The 19,590-nt window shown below is 41.7% G+C and overlaps 1 protein-coding gene across 2 annotated transcripts in view; it reads right to left on the bottom strand.

Moving 5' to 3' along the window:
- Positions 1–5,066: 5,066 nt before the first annotated feature.
- The window catches only part of LOC309870915 (charged multivesicular body protein 3), a 49,360-nt gene continuing 34,836 nt past the window's right edge, over positions 5,067–19,590 (bottom strand). For both annotated transcript variants that reach the window (XM_082743517.1, XM_082743516.1), the window contains 3 exons: positions 10,102–10,223; positions 6,799–6,913; positions 5,067–5,668 (listed from right to left, as the gene is read on the bottom strand). In XM_082743517.1, coding sequence (XP_082599643.1) covers positions 5,523–5,668; positions 6,799–6,913; positions 10,102–10,223 — 383 coding nt within the window. In that variant the 3' untranslated portion in view covers positions 5,067–5,522. The remainder of the gene's footprint in view (positions 5,669–6,798; positions 6,914–10,101; positions 10,224–19,590) is intronic.

Below are 19,590 nucleotides of genomic sequence, written 5' to 3'. Positions count from 1 at the left end.
TGTCAATCTTCAAATCACACTCTGGTTTATTGACTTGGAAGTGAATGATAATGTAATTGTAAATGTGGGACAGTGCAGGCTTAGAGGTGTCCTACTCGAACATCTTCCTTGGCACCCTCCCCATTTTTTACTTTCGACCTTTTGTATCTGTATCTAAAATGAATCAGCATATAAATGTTTTTTATCTGTTCTCCCAATCTCCCTTTTAGTTGGAGAATTTCATCCATTTATATTTAATTACTCATAAGACTTCTCCCGTTTAGCTCTTTTCTGTATATGTAGTTCAATTCCTTTTTTTCATACTTATCTAAATCTTGTACTGTTCCATTTTTATTCCCTTGTTCTGTACTAGGTATATTCTTGGTAATTATTTTTGAGATTACATCTTATAACAATCTAATTTGAATACCAATTACATTTATAGAATCCCAAAACTCCACTTTTATATATCTCTGCCCCTCTTTATATTGTTATTGTCACAGCTTACATCTCTATACATTGTGTGCTCATTAACAAGGATTTATAATTATTTTATACATATTTGGCTTGAACTCCTATGAAAAAAGAAAAATTACAAACCAAAAGTATAATCCTGGCTTTTGTTTTTCAATGAAGTGGTCTTTATGATGTTTTTTATTCATTTGGCTTTAAGTTATTGTCTATTGTCTTTTTTTTCATTTCAGCCTGAAGGACTCCCATTATTAGGGAATACCTTAATTTATCCTTCATTCTGGAAGGATAATTATGCTGGGTATAAAATTCATTTACAGTTTTTTTCTTTCAGAACCTTAAATAGGTCATCTCAGTGCCTCTGACTTCCATGGTTTCTGATGAAAAATTAATCTTACTGAGGCTCCCCTTGTACATGAGTTGTTTCTCTTCTACTGCTTTCATTATTGTCTCTACTGTTCTACAACTTGACTATGGTGTCTCAGTGTGGATCCCTTAATTCTGTTTGGAATTTGTCAAGATTTCTTGGATGTGTAGATTCATATATTTCATATGAAATGTTTTTAGCCATTATTTCTTTAAATATTGTTTCTGTTCATTAGTCTCTTCTCTTAGAACTCCCATAATGCATACGAGCTTGAGAGTCTCACAAGTCCGTCAGGCTGTTCACTTTTCTTTTTCCTTCTCAAACTGAATTTCAGCTGTTCTATCATCAGAGTCACCAGTTCTTTCTTCTGCTTACGCAAATCTGCTGTTAAACACCTTTAATGTATTTCTGCACTTTAATTTTTGTACTCTTCAGGTCCAGAATTTCCATGTGGTTTCCTTTTAAATAATGTCTTAATTCATTGTCTTACTCTTTTTTTGTTTGTTTTTTACCTTTGGAGTATATTTAAGGCAGTTGGTTTAAAGTTTTTGTCTAGGAAGTGCAATGTCTGGGCTTCTTTGAGGATGGTTTCTATTAATTTAATTTTTTCTTTTGAAGGGGCCATACTTTCCACTTTCTTTGTATGCTTTGTGATTGTTATTGTTGAAAACTGGACATCTGAATATGCCAGAGTAATTCTGGAAATCATGGTCTTCCCCTTCCCCAGGATTTGTACTTAACTGAAGGCTTTGCTGTGGTCAGTCAGTATTTTGACAGAGATCTCTTTGAACACCAGGACCTTAAAAAACAAAGACACCTGTCCCAGTCTTTATGGACTGGCCCTGTGCTTGGACATGCTTAACAGCCAGATTATTGACAATTCTGTCTCAGCCTTCAGTTCCTATTTGCACCAAGCCTGTAGATCAGCCAGTGGTGAAAGTCTGGGGTCTTCTCAGATCTTTTCTGATATTTCCTGTGCTGGACATGCATGTTGTTTTCTACATGCTTTTGAATGTCCTAATATCCCAAAGAAATGCTCTCCTTGGCTTTTCCTCCTAGGTTTTAAGCAAGCTATTGTATGTCTCAACTGTAACATGCTGCCCCAGGTGAAGGTTTCACTTTTTAAAAATTGTTTCCTTAACATGTTTTCAAGCAGTGCTTACTGCTTTTCCTCCCTAAGTTACAAGATAGGCAAACCAGAGATGAGCACCTTGTGTTAGCCCTTCATGATGGCCCACAGGTTTCAGACAAACAGGTAATTTGTGACTTAAGTATATATACTCTCTTTCACTGGAACTAGGGACCAGAGTCCTATAGTGAGAAAGTGAGCTCCTATCTTCAAGATTCTCCCAAGCCAAGCTGGGAGAGGGCTTTGGCAAGAGCAAGTAAAATGCCACAAGGCTTTCATACTGTTTTTAAGTTGCTTTTTTCTTAATACAGTGTTCACTTGGTTGAGGTAAACTCTTTCTTTCCAGTTCTGACAAAGCTGGTTCCCAAAGTTTCTGGTACTTTTTAAAATGTTCCTCTGGAGGAATGGGTATACAGAGCTATCTACACCATTTTGCTGATGTTACACTATATATTTTTTTAAACTATAATTAATATATGAAGAGAAATTCATTAGCTTAAAAAGTTATTTTCCTACTGTGGTTTAGATCTGCACTTATGCAAAGGTTTCAGTGGCTAAAGAAATGTTTCTTGCATCTCAAAAAAAACCTGTTTTGAATAAATTTGGGAAAAGCATATGAAAGGCTCTGAAAAGTTGTATAGAAACCTGCTTTTTGTTTATTTGAACCCAAAATTTCCCACTTATTTCATATAAGAGCCTTTCCTATTGATAATCAGCATTTGAAGAACGTCTGTGTCACTACATTAGGACAAGAAAAGTCCTAGTTCTTCAGCTAGGGTTGGGTGGCAGGAAAAGGTCAGAGGCAGGCATGGCTACTATTATTTAGGAATAAATATGAGTCTTAACCCCTTCTTTTAAGAATTTCCGAGACAGACAAGGAAATATATGACAAGGAGGCCTAAAGTCATGTGAGCTATACAAGTGGGAAGTGCTCAGGAAGGCATGGCAATATGGGAGAATGGGGAGGGATGAGGAAAGGGAGGTAACGACCCATCTAGAGGGAAATGGTGGGTGATCACCACAAGCTGGATGATTATTTTTAGATAGGCTATATTTCCAAATAAAACAAAACAAATGGATTGGTGGTATGAGATACTATTCTGAGTACTCTTGACATTATTATTGATTTTTTTTAGGGCATCAAGTAGATTCAGTCTGTAGTTGGGGCGGAGAGAGTGCTAGCTGGTGCTGCTGGTGCTGGCCCTATGTTGAGAGGCTGAGGACAGAGGAGAACTTTAGTACAGGTATTTACACCATTATTTCCTTTCCCAGATTGTGGACCTTCCAGGGCCAGGGCAGTATCTTACTGTGTTAGCCCTTGTTTCCAATGATGCCCAAAAGAATATGGAGGGAAAATGGACTATATGACATGTTAATAAGCGAACAATGCTCTTTCCTTAACCTGAAAGCAGGAATGGAGAAACAGGGCTTCTTCAAACAATGAAAACAAACCAACCCTACATTTAGATCATTTTATTTGAATGGTTGGAAGAGTGACTATAAATATTCTGTCCATCCATCCACCTGAATAAATTTTGATTATCCACATAAGACAAAAATGTTCAGGGATTATGAGCATCCCTTAATTCCATTATCATTCTGTGAATAAACTAGCCAGATAAATGCAATCGTGAAACTATATCCTGTCAATATGTCTGTTCTTCTCAAGTTGATTTACAGATTCAAAGCAATCCCAATTGAAATCACAGCAAGTTAGTTTGTGGATATTGACAAGTGAATTCTAAAATTTATATGAAGAGGCAAAAGACCCAGAATAGCCAACACAATACTGATGAACAAAGTTGAGGGACTGATGCTATCTGACTTCAAGACTTACTATAAAGATACAGCAATTAAGACAGGGTGATATTGGTGAAAGGAGGCAGACACATCAATGGAACAGAACCGAGAGCCTGAAACAGGCCCACATAAGTACAGTCAACTGATCTTTTGATCTTTGAAAAAGGAGTAAGGACAATACAATGCAGCAAAGATTGTCTTTCCAGCAAATCATGCTGGAACTGGACATCCCACATGCAAAAAAAGAATATACGCACAGACCTTACACACTTCACAAGAATTAAATCAAAATGGGTCAAAACCTAAATGCAAAACACAAAATTCCCCGAAGAGAACATAGAAGACCATGGGTATGACCATGACATAAGATCTAACACCAAAGGCATGATCATGAAAGAATCATTGGGAAGCTGGATTTCATTTAAATTTGAAACTGGTCTGTGAAAGACAATAGGAAGGAGTGAGAAGACAAGCCACAGGTGGGAGAAAATATTCAAAATAAAAGACACATGTGAGAAAGAAGTGTTACCAAAGTATGCAAAGGACTCCTCAAACTCAATAATAAGAAAATGAACCACTCAATTAAAAATGGGCAAAAGGCCTAAACACCTCACCAGGAAAGATACACAGATGACCAAAAAAAAAGCATATGAAAAAATGTTCTAGCATCATAATTTGCATAGGGAATTGCAAATTAAAACAACAGTGAGATACTACTACATACCTGTTAGAATGGTCAAGATCCAAAACACTGATAACATCAACTACTCCCAAGGATGTGAGGATTAGGAACCGAGTCATGGCTGGTGGGAAAGCAGAACGGTACAGCCACTTTGGAAGCCAGTTTGGCAGTTTCTTAGAAAAGCAGACAGTCTTACCAGTGATCCAGCAACTGTGCTCCTTGGTATTTACCCAAGTGAGCTGAACAGCAGCAGCAACAGCAGAGAAAAGCGATTAGAGAATGAGAGAATCCTGCTCTCACAGATGTCTGTTCTGGGTCCAGCTTGCACTGGGAAGGAGGGCAATGAAACCTACACACACACACCTGTCAGGACACAGGACACACATCCAGCCAACAGGACAAGGAGTTACCCTTCTTGAGGATCCTTTTGGTTAAACAGATGACAGAAAGCAGAAGTGTGGCTCCATACCACATCTGTGAAGGCTGGGGAATAGCATCCTCGGAGCAGAAGCCTCTCGTGCTGAGTTCCCACGTCCCATACGACTGGCTATAGCACCTCCTCTCTTTCCAAGGTCAACATATAATTTGAGACTGCAAACACCTTGAAAATTGACTGCACATGACAATCTACGATGAGACCAAGTGTTAATGCAGAAATTTATTAAAATCCACTTTATATAGTGTTTTAGGGACAAAAAAGATAAGAGTTCTCAACATTCAGGCAATCAATTCTAATTTCCGAAGTGCTTCTGGAGAGACAGATTCCTTTGCCCTTTCCTCCAAAAGAAACTTCTGTCTATATTCCTGAAGATGATGCACTGCGAGAAGACCAATTCCTTTGCCCCCCCGCCAAAAGATACTTCTATGTATACCCGTGAAAATGCATTTATAACCCCGCCTCTCAAGGACAAACCCGTTGAAATCCCAAAACCTCGGCAAAGATGGAGAGATATGAGCAGAGAACCTTCTCAGAACGCAGTGCTCGTTCAGAGGTGTAGTGCAAGAGACACATAAAATGGTGGCCGCTTCAGAGGAGTGTGCCGGCTCCTGGCAGGCGGGCAGGGAAGGAGCGCGAGGGCCCAGCGGGGCGGCCCCTAGCTGCGGAGTGTGGCCAGCCGGGACTGCATGGCCTCCAGGGCCTCCTCCTCCTCCTCCTCGTCTTCTGATGCTGCCATGGCTCCTGGAGGTTCTGGCTCTGGAAGGGCGTCGGTCACTTTACTAGGTGCTTTGCCCAATGCCCCTGAAGAGAAATAGGAAATCAATTAACCAAGTATCCTCTTAAAGTGGTCCCTCATCCTCTCTGCCATTCATGCCTGGACGAGGCCAGCAAGAAACAGAAAAGGGGCAATGAGCGAGCTGTTTGCATGGGGTTTTGCTCACTATGACAAACGTGCAAACACCAGCTTGTCAGGAGACCAAGGTTACAATAACTGAGAATTCTGAGTTTTAGAATTTTGGTTCTGACACACTTGGTTTAAAATCCTAAACACCAAATACTTAATTTTCAAGATTCATGAAGATGTTAAATGCCTCTCAGTCAAGCTAAATGGTTTCTAAACCTCCACAAAAATGTTTTCCTGGAGCAACTAGGCCTATTCCCAACAATTTCAAAAGAAAGAAATAATTAATTTTAAAACATAAAAATTAAATGTCACCAATTTTTTATTAAACCTAGGTTCCAAAATCCAGAAGTAAAAATGAAGTTTAAAACCTCATTAACAATCTTTCGGAGATAACTACTATTTTTGTTTATTCCCTTTCCAGACTTCTTCTATAGGCATGTTTTTCACACCAGAGTATGTATCAAAATAAACAAGACTTTTCTCACACATTGTACTGTGAACATCTTTCCATGTCAGTGAATGCATTTCTGCATTACCACAGCTATAAAGTATTCCATTCAAACAGATACAATACAGTTTAACCAATACTCTATTATTAGGCACTTAACTGGTTTCAAAGTTTTCAGTATGATAAATAATGCTCCTATAGACGTCCTTGAATTTATATCTTTCATTCACATCCTTAATTATAGAATAAACTCCTGGAAATCAATTTGTTAGGTCCAGGGCTTTTGACAGCTACTGCCAAACTGCTTTCAAGAAAGTCTTACCAACTTAAGCTCCCAATGGCAGTGTTGTGAGAGCACTGTTTCTCCTTACCACTTGAAAACTCTTAGGAATTTTTAAAAAATCTTGGCATTTTTAAAAAGATGGTTATGGATATTGTGCTTCTTTTTCAAATACTAATTTTATAATCTAAAACGTGTAGACATAAGATAGGCCTAAAGAAAAAGCTACTAGATAACTTAGTGGCTGCAAGGAGAAGGACCACAGGAGGGGAGAAAGAGGAAGAATCTCGAGGCCATACCTGCTGTGATTTCAAAAAGAATTTTATCAATTTCCATTTCTGCTGCTTCTTCCATTTCTTCCTGATCATCCATGCTTTCAAAAGTGTCCTCTAACATTTCTTCTATGATACCAGCCTAAAGACAGAAAAAATCACATCATTTCCCTCGATAGGTCAATCTGGTCCCCAGGGACTCCTCTGTGGGTCCAGTTCCACCCAAGCTCTAGTGTCCCCAAGTCCAGACCACCCTTCTGAGGGCTAACACCAAGACAGATGGCCACCGGAAAAAAACGATGCTCTCTCCCTCTCCGAAAAAAGGCAAAGGCCTCAGGTAAACTGTTCTCCATATTCAGCACCAGGGCTGGGAGTGGGGGGCCTCTCTCAGCAGAGCCTCGTGGTAACCCAGACTGTAATTAGACAGACTTGGGAAGAACCTGCTGAAAATGAGTGTGCTCTGAGCTCTCTTAGGAAGCATGTGCCCTGGGGCACCACCTGGTGGTGGTTAAGCATCTGCCTTGGGCTCAAGTCCTGATCCCAGGGTCCTGAGATTGAGCCCGGCATTGGACTCTCTGCTCACTGGGGAGCATGCTTCTCCCTCTCCCTCTTCATCTGCCACTGCCCCAGCCCCTGCTTATGCTCTCCCTCACTCTCTCTGTCAAATAAATAAAATCTTAAAAGAAAAACAAAAGAAAATGGAGTGGAGTCTTCATAGACTCTATGATAACATGTACTAAGAGTAGAGCAGGGTTCCATGGAACCCTGAAGAGGCATAAAGAGTACTTCAGCGTGTCTAGGTTACAGCTGCTGGTACAGGCCAGTCCAAGGGGAGTCTGGCAAGGATCAATTGGTTCACCAAAGACTGACTCCATTCCTGAGAGAATCAATAAGACAAGGTTTCTGGACCCAACAAGGTCACTCCCAGACTCTACTGGAAGCCTCATGTCTGGCAGCCTGAAGCCAATCACTCGGCCTCCTTTGTTCTCGAGGTAGCATGGCACCACCACCGGGCAAAAGAAAACCATTCTTGAGCACTGCCCAACACAAAATGGACCCACAGCCTTCCTTGCCGAGCAGTGTCCTCGGCTCCCAAGTGAGACCCTACTGTTTTTTGTTTGGTTTTGAAGCAAAAGGTCCTAAGAGCATCCTCTAATGAAAGAGGCCCCTGGTATCCCCGGGCAGAAGACATAGGAAGGGATGAGAAGCAGAAGGAAAGTACGGGTTTAGGCTTCTGAGAAGTGGCCAGACAGAAAAATCCTAATTCCTTTGCCATTTGCAAGAGCTGAGCCCCTTTGCTTTGTACCTTGATCCAGACTCATGGAGCAGAGTGTCCCTTGTGGCAGCTCTGGCCCTGGCTCCCCGGCATTGGCAGGGCACGGTGTGTGCTCATGGACCATGCCGATGACAGCAGATGTGAAGCAAGCCCTTTCTCCTGCCTTTCTGCTGCCAGACCATTCTTACTGACATGAATCAGACTAATAACCGTGTTCTACCCATTCTCAGATCCTTTCCTCCCAACCTAAATGAACAAATCAACAAATGCACAGGTGGAGCCCTGTGACCTGAAGGAATATGATGTCAGCTTGGTGTTGGAGGCTACCATGCCAGAGGTTCAGGACGTGCTCCATAACCGGCTGACAGAGCCTACTGGAGTCCTGACTGTAACAGCCTTCCACATCCCGGAGGCAGACGTCATTCAGTCATTTATTCACTTATTCTATCTGCAACCATTCGTCAAATGCATGCTCTGTGCCACACAACAGGCCAGGGTCTGGGAACAAACGGGATGACTAACATCACGTTTCCTGCCCTCAAGGAGCTGGGCCCCTACCAGAGGCTTCAGTTTGTACTTGAGGATGGAGCCTGGAACGGGTATCACATGCAGGTCTGCATTACTGTATTACTTTCAGCATTCAGAAACCGTTGTGAAGGGCGCCTGGGTGGCTCAGTTGTTACGCGTCTGCCTTCAGCTCAGGCTCAGGTAATGACTCCAGGGTTCCAAGATTGAGCCCCACATTGGGCTTCCTGCTCAACGGGAGGCCTGCTTCTCCCTCTACCACCCCCACTGCTTTGTTCCCTCTCTCGCTGTGTATCTCTCTCTCTCAACAAATAAAATCTTTAAAAAAAAGGGGGGGGGAACCATTGTGGAAAAGACCCCAGATTCTAAAAGGGGCTTCCCCTCAGATCCTGGTGGCTATGTAAGTAGAATGAGTGGCCTGAAGTCATTCTAAGACTTCTCTGTAGAACTTTTAATCCAGTTCTACATGGACAGTCATCACAACTTGGGAAAAAAGATCCACACACCACTTTGATTTTTTTTTTTTTAATTTTTTTTTTTTTTTTAAGATTTTATTTATTTATTTGACAGAGAGAGATCACAAGCAGGCAGAGAGGCAGGCAGAGAGAGAGGAGGAAGCAGGCTCCCTGCTGAGCAGAGAGCCCGATGCGGGGCTCGATCCCAGGACCCTGAGATCATGACCTGAGCCGAAGGCAGCGGCTTACCCACTGAGCCACCCAGGCGCCACCACACACCACTTTGAAAGGACACACACTCCTTACCCAATTTTCTCCTCCCTACTACTGCCCAAGCACTTCTGGTTCCAAAGACCTGGGTTCTAGGCATTATATGTTGTCATTCCATCAATTTTCTCCCGTTCCTCTCTCCCATGCCCTAGAGCTTCGCACAGATTTCAATTCATAAATGAAATTCCCAAGGAAGAAAAGAAATTTTTCTACATAAGCTAATATATAAGAATCTGAGGTATCCAATTTTGGGGCTCAGGTCACAAGTCCAAAGTGAGAAACACATCTGTCTGAGGAACTTACTATCACCACTTGTGACACAGCTCAGGCAATAAGGTCAGACATGTGTGCTCCAACCCCAGATCTGTCATTACTACCAAAGTCACTTAGGTAAATTACCTGGCAATCTGAAGACTTGATTTCCTCCTGTGTAAAATGGGGTAAAAAAAAAAAAACAGCTTCCTCACAGGATCACTAGGAGGACTCTCTAGGACCACATGTATGATATACCACTGGCTGGTGGGGGGCTCAGTAACAATGTTTTCCTGAGCCTTGTCCCTGTCTGAAGGCCATCCGTAGAAGTCCTTTTTAGGCCTTGATCCTGGGACACTGGCAATACGACCCAGCCTCTGCCATGGTCAACTCAAAGAGTTTCAACCAGCGTTAAGAGCTGCTCCTCTGTCTTCAAAATCCTTTCCGTCTGGCAACAGTGATCTATCCATTCCTGCCCACTCCTGGCCCTAGCCCCCTACCATCCGCTGGGAGTGACTGCTAGGAATGGGATGCAGGAGTGGCCCCAGTCACCTTCATCATCTCTTTGGACAGCTCCCTCATGGTGGCCTGGATTTCTGGGATCTTCACGAGACTCTGCATGGCCTTCATCACTTCTGTGCTCTTCTGCAAGGAACCAGCCACTCGCAAAACCGCTGGGGGAAAAGTAACAGGATTGCTTAACAGAATGTAACACAGGACTGGTACAAAGAGTAACAGTTATAAGGTATTCTAATAGAACAGCAACAGGTGGACTCCCAAAGCTAGTTACGAACATACAGACTACATTACTCTGCTAGCTGACCCAGAGACTGACTTTTCCGAATTGTATGTGACTTTGGCTACAACAGGTACACATTCTCTGAGCATGCACAGACTAGAGAGTGGCCTGAAGGCATGCACCTGATCTTTAAGGAAGAAGTCAGCTAGGAATGACTGCTGATACCCAAGACAAGTCACCTACAGGAGAACAGCCACACTAAAAAATTCAACACTTTAGGCTACCCAACCGGTGTTCCTCATACACCAGCCAATGGACAGCAGCTGCTCTGAGAGAGACCTGTCACTGGTCCTCAGGAAAATCAGAGAAATAAAGACAAGATCCATAGTGAGTCTATGTGTCACAATATGGTGGTTACTGTTCCTTGTTAAGGAAACATTTCTGGTAGTCTGATCATATCCATTCTATATATTCTATCTAAGAAATCACAAACATAGCAGCTGATCATCCCTCTGCCCTGCCCCCCCGGCCACACATACATCTGAAATGTGTCCAAATAGAGATTTCGCACCCCTCCAAATCTGTTCTGGACTTTCATGAGACTTAAAGTTCTGAGCTGTTCAACTACTGCTTTCACATCTAAGGGAAGACAAGAGGCAAGGAAATGAGTGACTGCGGAAATGACTAACATACAATTTTGAGGTTCTTCCGAAGGAGCAAGGAAGCTTGCTAGTTGGAGAATACTTCATCCCCTTCACATGAGCATGAAGAAGTAAAATACTGACCTATTTATTGAGATTACAGCAGAAATACCAAGAATCTGTATGGCAGAAATAATAAATTATATATGCCATTACAATGATACAAAAAGTTCTAAAATATTAGTTACAATTCATTATTGTAAAAAGGTAAGTGATGGGAAGAAGGGCAGAAATGAAGCGGATTCCATACAGTTCTTTCTGAACTGTCATGTTTCATGTCCACACAGGCCCAAGTTTTATCCTAATATGGATCCTGAGTCCAGAGAGTGTGCTTGAACATGACATGTGTTCAATATTTTATTGAGCTGAATTAGTAAAAACAAATAAAATGATGGGAGACAGAAAAAAAAATGGTGGGACCAAAGTGTTAAAATACTAAAACATTAGTACTTTGAAAAAGGTATAAATTTCTGATTGTCAAAAAAGGGAAGAGTCAATATAGTGGGGACAAGAGGAAGCAAAAATAAACCTAGAAATAAAATTCCAAAAAATTTAATTTGATAATCAAGATCACGGCAAGTGGATTTTTTAAAAGGCCAAAAATAAATGTGTACTGTATAATGAAAACACAAAATAAAGAAGATTATATATACAGAGAAAAATAAAAGACTAGACTATGATGTAGTTTCTATGTTCCACAAGGAAAGAAGCATGTGAATCAGACAAAAATTACAAAACTGGTCACCGCTACAAGAGAAGGAGAAGACAAGCTACAAGCTGGAAGAAAGTATTTGCAAAAGGCTTATCTGAGAAAGGACTATTATCCAAAGTATGCAAAGAACTCTTAAAACTCAATAATAAAATGAACAACTCAATTAAAAATGGGCAAAGACCTAAACAGATACCTCATATCAAGATCTACAGATGGCAAGGGGAAAAAAAAACAAATAAAACCCCCCAAAAACCCCCAACAAAACCCACATGAAAATATAATCAACATGTCACTAAGGAACTGCAAATTAAAACAAAGAGATACTACACATGTACTGAAATTGTCAAAATCCAGAACACTAACAACACTCAATGCTGGCAAGGATGTTGAACGATAGGAACTCTACTTCATTTCTGGTGGGAATGCAAAATGGTAGTATGCCACTCTGGAACACAATATGGCAATTTCTTACAAAACTAGACATATTCTTACTATGATCCAATAACTGTACTCCTTGGTATTTACACAAATGAGCTGAAATGTAGATCTACACCTACAGATTAGCAGCTTTCTTGCTAACTGCCAAAACTTAGAAGCAACCAAAATGTTGCTTGAAAGTTAGCAATACCAAAAAAAAAAAAAAAAAAAAATTAAATTAAATTAAAAAAAAGTGAACAGAAACAGATAGTGTGGTACATACAGACATCGGAATATTCACTACTAAAAAGAACTCCCAAGCCACTAACAAATGAAGGGGACTTACTTCCATGCATATTGCTAAATTAAAGAAGCCAATCTAAAAGGCTTACACACCGTATGATTATAACCATATGCCATTATGGAAAAGGCAAAAACTAGGGAGGCAGTGAAAAGACCAGTGGTTGCCAGGGGTTATGGGGGAGAAAGGGTGTGTGAACAGGCAGAACACGGAACATGTTTTCACTACATACATTTCATAAAAAAGGATCTCTGGGGCACCTGGGTGTCTCAGTCAGTTAAGCTGTGAGGCATGGAGCCTGCTTAAGATTCTCTCTCCCCCTGTCCACTCTACTCTCTGACCCTGTGCACACGCGCTCTTTCTCTAAAGAAAAAAAAAAAAAAAAAACCTCCAAAAGGTTAAAACAACACAGAAAACATTAATAAGTTAGCATTATAAAAACCAGCTGTCATTTAGAATTAGATCAAAGTCACACAGAAATAAGCATTTCCTGGTTACAGCTCTTTCTGCTAGCTCCTCCCCAGCCCACTGCCAGGCCTTCCTGTTGCTCTGCAGTGTTCCAGGCTCCTCCCTCAACGTGCAGTGCAGGGCCTTGCGAGCAGCTCTCTAGAGTGGGGACAAGGACCATCAAATCTTCTCACTACGGTACCATTCTGGTAATTCATGTTTGCCCAAGGGACAAGATGTTTTATCTGAAGTGGATTCATGATTTTACTCCCAGTGCCTAACATTGTGCCTGACATGCTGACACTCAAATATGTGTTGAAGAAAGCAACAAATGAATTCAGAAGACAAGGAAAACTATATTCAAATTTGACTTTAGGGGGTGTCTGGGTGGCTCAGTCGTTAAGCGTCTGCCTTCAGCTCAGGTCATGATCCCAGGGTCCTCGGAATAGCCCCCACATCGGGCTGTCTACTCAGCGAGGCACCTGCTTTTCTCCCTCTCCCACTCCTTCTGCTTGTGTTCCCTCTCTCCGTCAAATAAATAAAATCTTTAAAAAAAAATTGACTTAAAAAATGTTAAACATCGTCATGTCTTAATAGCAAACACACTGGTAGTTAAATAAGACTCAAGTGCACCTACCTACTTAAATATTGGCATATTTAAGTCAAAAATGTGGTTTTCCTTTCTTGTACTTATCATTAAAATTCCAGAACTTTTTTTTTTTTTACAGAAAATCAATTTCATACGGCAAAAGGGGATGGACTAAAAGTAATTAGTTCTCCCCAAATTTTCAATTAGACATAGAATGGCTACATACTAGTGACAATAACAGACCAAATGTGGAAGAAATTAAAACCCAGAAATAAACGTAAGAAACAAAGCATTTAAAACCCAGAAACAGGCAGCCGCCACACGGAGCTGGCCCTCATTGGGACCCCAGCTGCCGTGCTCCTCCCCACGGACCCCCGGGCATCCAGCGCCCGTGCAGAAGCTGGTTTACACTCGTGGAGCCGAACGCTGCTGTGCGGCCGGCGATGCTTCCAGTCGTTGACGCTTCCAGTCGTTATCCGATGACCACCGTGTTCGAGCCGCCACGGAAGCATCCACCTTTTGCACGCCGCCTCGTCTCTGCAGCCCAGGGCGGCAGGGCCCTCGCTGACTGCTCGTCGCCGGACCCCCCCTCGCTGAGCGTGTAGGTGTCAGGCCGGCACGGAGCAGCTCAGAAGATAGAGGAACAGTCCACTTTGTAAACCGCACCGGCGAGACATTAACAGCCAAAGGAAAAGTTGGTGACTCTCTACTGGACATGGTGAGGGAAAATAATCTAGATATTGATGGTTCTGGTGCATGTGAGGGAACCCTGGCTTGCTCCACCTGTCACCTCATCTTTGAAGAGCACATACTGGAGAAATTAGAAGCAGTCACTGATGAGGAGAATGGCATGCTCGCTCTGGCACGCAGATTAACAGATCTCGACTGGGCTGCCAAATCTATTTGACAAAAGCTATGGGCAGCAAAGCTGAGAGGGGTGAAAATGTGGCTTTTTGATGATCCAGCTTGCTACAGATGGGACCTTAAAACTTCGAGGACAACTATGTCATGTCACTCACTTAATGTCAATTATATGTTCTTGTACACTTACAGCTCCATAAAAGTATTCCTATCAACTATAACTAAAACTAAAAAGAAAATCAATTTGTTAGGGAGGTATTTTTTATCCTTTTAAAAACTTCTACTAATACTGTATTTTGTTTGTGCAAAGGAAAAATATTTCATTTGAAAAAGACCATTTGCTCTATAGATTTTGGATTTGTGAAAGTTTTAAAGGAAAACATTTAAAACCACTGAATAAACACATGGACAATACATAACACAGATACATATTTATTTTAGAAGATTATTGTCCAGCAAATCTTACAGAAATTGAGTTTTAATTTTGTATATGCTAGATCATATTAAACATTAAATGCCAAATAAAGGGAAAAGTCTATGTGTTCCTATGTGTTTATTTATGGGGTTAGATTTGGAAACGTGGGTAAGAAATATATACAGACATATCTATTACTATATTATCCATTATATGTAATACATATAATTTTATGTTTATGTACATAAGAACATTATGTCCTTATATTACGGGTCATTTATATGTAAAATGACACACTACTAGAGTAAAGAAAACAAACTACCCGGAAGTTCAAATGACACTGTAATAGTAGTTACTGGTGGAGAAGAGGCCTGAGGCCAAAACAAGGGAATTGGTGAACACTTTTTATTTTATATATTTATGTAGTACTTTTTTAATACAGTAAGCCTGCATAACTTTTAAATTAAAAATTTCTGATTGACCATCAGTTTAAATTTCACAAACACTGTGTTTCACCTCAAAGATCCACACTTGGCAAACTCACTTTCAGGTGCTCCAATCAAAGCAAGAAAACAAAACAGAGAGGCCACAGAAGGAAACCGGAACAGGTCCCTAGGTGGAGGGGCTGCCCTAGGCTGACCCTCTCTTTTCATTGCCTTTCTTGCTCCTCTGGTCACTCTGCCCCAACTACCCACGGGCTCAGAGCTCCCATTTCCACGATGGTTCAGCATCCAGGCCTGGCCCACTTTTACAAAATATGCATAACAGAAATAAGTCAAGCAGAGAGAGTCAATGATCATACGGTTTCACTTATTTGTAGAGCACAACAAATATCATGGAGGACAAGGGGTGTTAGAGAGGAGAAGAAGGGAGTTGGGGTAAATTGGAAGGGGAGGTGAATCACGAGAGACTATGGACTCTGAAAACACAATCTGAGGGGTTTGAAGTGGTGAGGGGGTGGGAGGTCGGGGTACCAGGTGGTGGGTATTATAGAGGGCACAGATTGCATGGAGCTCTGGGTGTGGTGAAAAAATAATGAATACTGTTTTTCTGAAAATAAATAAATTGAAAAAATTAAATATATGCACAACATAAAACTTACTGTTTTCATCATTTTTAAGTGTCACATTCACACTGTTGTGCAACCATCACCACCGTCTCTAGATCTTTTTTTCATCTTCCCAAACTGAAATTCTGTCTCCATTAAACTCTCAGTGTCCCATTTCCCCTCTTTCCAATGCCCGGCACACACCGGTGTACTTTCCGTCCTTATAGATCTGACTGTTCTAGGTACCTCCTCCCGCAAGTGACATATAGTTGCTACCTATCCTTTGGTGACAGGGCTATTATACTTAGCATAATGCCTCAGGGTTCATTCACAGTGTAACAGCACGTCAGTATTTCCTTCCTTTTTAACTGAAGTTGAATGACATTCCGCTGTGTGTACACACATTTTGTTTATCCATTCATCCTTCAATGGACACTCAGATTACCTTAAACTTTTGCCTACTGTCAATAATGTGACTATGGACATGGATGTACAAATATCTGAGTCCTTGCTTTCAATTCTTTTAGGGGTATACCCAGAGCTGGAATTTCTGGATCACAAGGCAATTCTCTTTCCTGCCCCATCGAACCTCTCTTTTAATTTACTCCCCTAATTAAAACATACTCATCACCTGTCTTATTCTGCAAGAAGATGCTGTCAGAAAGCAATCACTTGCAAACCATCTAATCATGACAGTGTATTAATAGCTGACAAGGTTTAACGTATTACCCCTCCCAGGCACATCTGCATTTTAACTGAATAACATCTTAAGGAAAATGACTTCATCAAATGTTGGCTTTTCAAAGCAGAAGCAGGCAGAGGGCGGAAGGGGGGGGTGGACATCAAGGGCAAAACCCTAATATCTCAGGAACTCTCAGTACAGTATTTCTGATTTTCTCTTTTCTCATTCTAAAATGTAGACTCCTCCCTCCTGCCTTGTCCTTGATGCCACCTTCAGTTACCTTCTCTGCTGTATTTATTAATTTGCCAACAGGAACTTCCTACTACAGACCCTGGCAACAACCCTCCCTGGGAGTTCCTCCCACTGTGCTTAGGTGCTAGGAAGCAGGGGGATCCTGCTGGAGTCAGTCTGGACAGCCCCAAACGGAATCTCCATTTTCTCTTTAGAGCCTCTCCCCTCCCTGTGGTTTCCAGTGTCTTTAATGGCCCTGCATTCTTCCCAGGTTCAAGGGCTTAGAGCATTTCCAGCTCATTTATACCTTCGCCACGGCCATTTACTCTGCATCCAGACTAGGCCTTCCCAGTGTCCTCTCTTCACTGGGAGCCGTCAGACTGAGCCACTCAGGCCCTGCCCGCGACAGCAGCTCCAGCCACCCCCAGCCCCACCCACTGCCACCATTCCACGGGGCCAGATCCTCGTGGCACAGCCCTCTGTGCTTGCAGGGGGCCGTGGTGCTCCGCTGCCTATGAGATGAAGGACAGCTCCTCAGATTAACTTATAAAACTGACTCCAAGTTACCTTTGGAGCTTTACCTCCCACTGCCCTCCTTAATGTGCTCTTGTCAAATGGAATCAAGTGCTGTTTGCTGAACACAGCCCGAAACGTTCCCCTGTGCCTCGGTACACCCTAATCGGTCAACACAGAGGACTCCGATTCTCCCCAAGATACTCTTCCTCTGTACTCCCCTTGCATCTCACCTGTGCCATCACCATCGCCGTCTAAACCGGAGCTTGCCTCTGAAAACCCTTCCTCTCCTAACAGCTGTAAAAAACCATCCTCACCTTCCTGATCAGCCTCTCTGACCACCCCTCCCCCTTGCTCTCAGGCACCCCAACCTCCCAGAACTTCCTTCAGTGCTTTAAGTGCACAGTTCTTTTCGGCCCTGGGGCTTTCTGGCAGTCTGGATGGACCCTTCCCCATCCCCTGCCACCCACACTTCCTTCTTCAGGTATCATCAGTTCCCTTTTACAAGTCCCCTGGTGCTTACTGCGAATTTGCAGGACATCTACTTACTTCTTAAATTTATTATCTATTATGTATTTTTATTTTTGTTAAATTTATCTGATTATTTGTTTACCACCCCATACTCTAGAGGGCAATGACTGTCCTGTAATGTTGATTAATTCATTCCCTGTGCCCAACAATATATCTGGCACACAATACGGGCTAAAAAAAATGGATCAAATGCATTATCATTTTGCTCTTTGTAGCTTAGTCTATCTGCCTGAGAAGACCGGGGAAGGTCCTCAGGCAGCCTACACTCAATCTAGCCTCCCCACCCTTTCTCCCTCTCTCTTTCTTCCTTAAAAAAAAAAAAAAAAAAAAAAAGAGATAAAGGGAAGAAGGGGGTGGTGGGAAGGAGCTCTGAGAAACACAGTTCAAGGAACACTAGAATATTTCAGAAAGAAGACAATCAGTATGGGGAACAAATTGTGTTTATGAAGTAAGAAAAGGATGATTAAAAAAAAAAAAAAGATCTCTTTTCTGTAAATAAAATTAAAACAGCCAAAATAAAGATTTCAAGAAAAGAAATGGAAAATAAAGTTGAGGAAATTTCTCAGAAAGGAAAACACAGTGACAAAACTGATGACAGCTGATATTCTGAACCTACATGTAAAGCAATCACCCCATGCCAGGTGTTGAATAAGCCTCACACCTACCCTATGAGGAAGGTGCTATTATGATTTTCAAAATGGAAAACAGGAAAGGTAAGAAATTTAAGAATCGGTCTGGGAAATCTGACAACTAAAATCTTTTGCTTCCAGAAAGAAACAGAAAATGCAATGGCAAGGAAATAATCACATGAACACATCCAAGAACTAAGAGAACAGGGAATAGAAGGGACAGAACCCCTGTCTTAGGAAGCCATGTGGAAATATTCCCAGATGAAAGTGTTCGAGGTCTTGGGCTCCCAGAGGAAAATGCAGGGAGAAGGTGTGGGTACAGCTGAGGTGCACCAGCCAAGATTTCTGTGCAGGCATGGCAACTGTGACACACCCACAAAGACAGAAGTGGAGACGCCACCCATACACTAGGTGGCAAAGTCGGGCTTGTAGATAAAAATGTGCAAAGCAACACCTGGAGGAACGAGGTTAGGTGAGGTCATACAGGGACAGAGAACCTGGAAAACAGCAGAGGATCTAGAACGGAGCTTTGGAGCACTTGGACATTTAAAGACCAAACAGGTATCTTACTTCTTGGTTGTGATAAAGCCACAAATAATATATATTTGAAACCAAGAATAAAATATATTATTATGGGTGTATAAAGGATAACAGGCTTCTGACTTCTCTGCAGTACATACGAGAGCTTTCGTTATGCTCACTATTGAAAGAACACGCTACAGGAGAAGAGATTTTTCATGCAGATTACTTGTGAGCTGTAACTGTTTGGAAAGGTTTTTAGGAATGAGTACACAGAAAGAAAAGGTGAAAAGAAGACTGTGATCAAGTACACTAGTTCCCCAAGAAATGTTATTTGCTATGAACAAGGTAACATTTCTCAAAAATTACAAAGTCTGACAAAGACTGGTAAAGAGGTATGGAAAAAAGAACTCTCATCCACTGAACTCATTCATGACAGTGGTTACCTGTGGGGAGGCTGAGAGAGAAGGGGCTGGAACTGGGAAGGCTTATTAAAGGAGCTTCAACTGTAGTAATATGGCTTCTTCTATAATATAAAACTGAAGCAAATATAGCAAGTGTCAAATTTTATTAATTCTGGGTGATAGGAACCTAAGCATCTAGTGTATTATCCGGTGAACTTTTATCTTTGCAACTGGGGAAACAAAAGAGGCTGTGCATATAGTGCTTTATTCGTGGGAGAAGCGGGGAGCACAGTAAGCTGTAC

This window comes from Mustela nivalis (genome assembly GCF_964662115.1).
Source record: "Mustela nivalis genome assembly, chromosome: 8".
In the NCBI taxonomy this organism is placed as follows: Eukaryota; Metazoa; Chordata; class Mammalia; order Carnivora; family Mustelidae; genus Mustela; species Mustela nivalis.
Note: the sequence above shows the minus strand (reverse complement) of the source record. Positions and strands in the feature narration are given on the sequence as shown.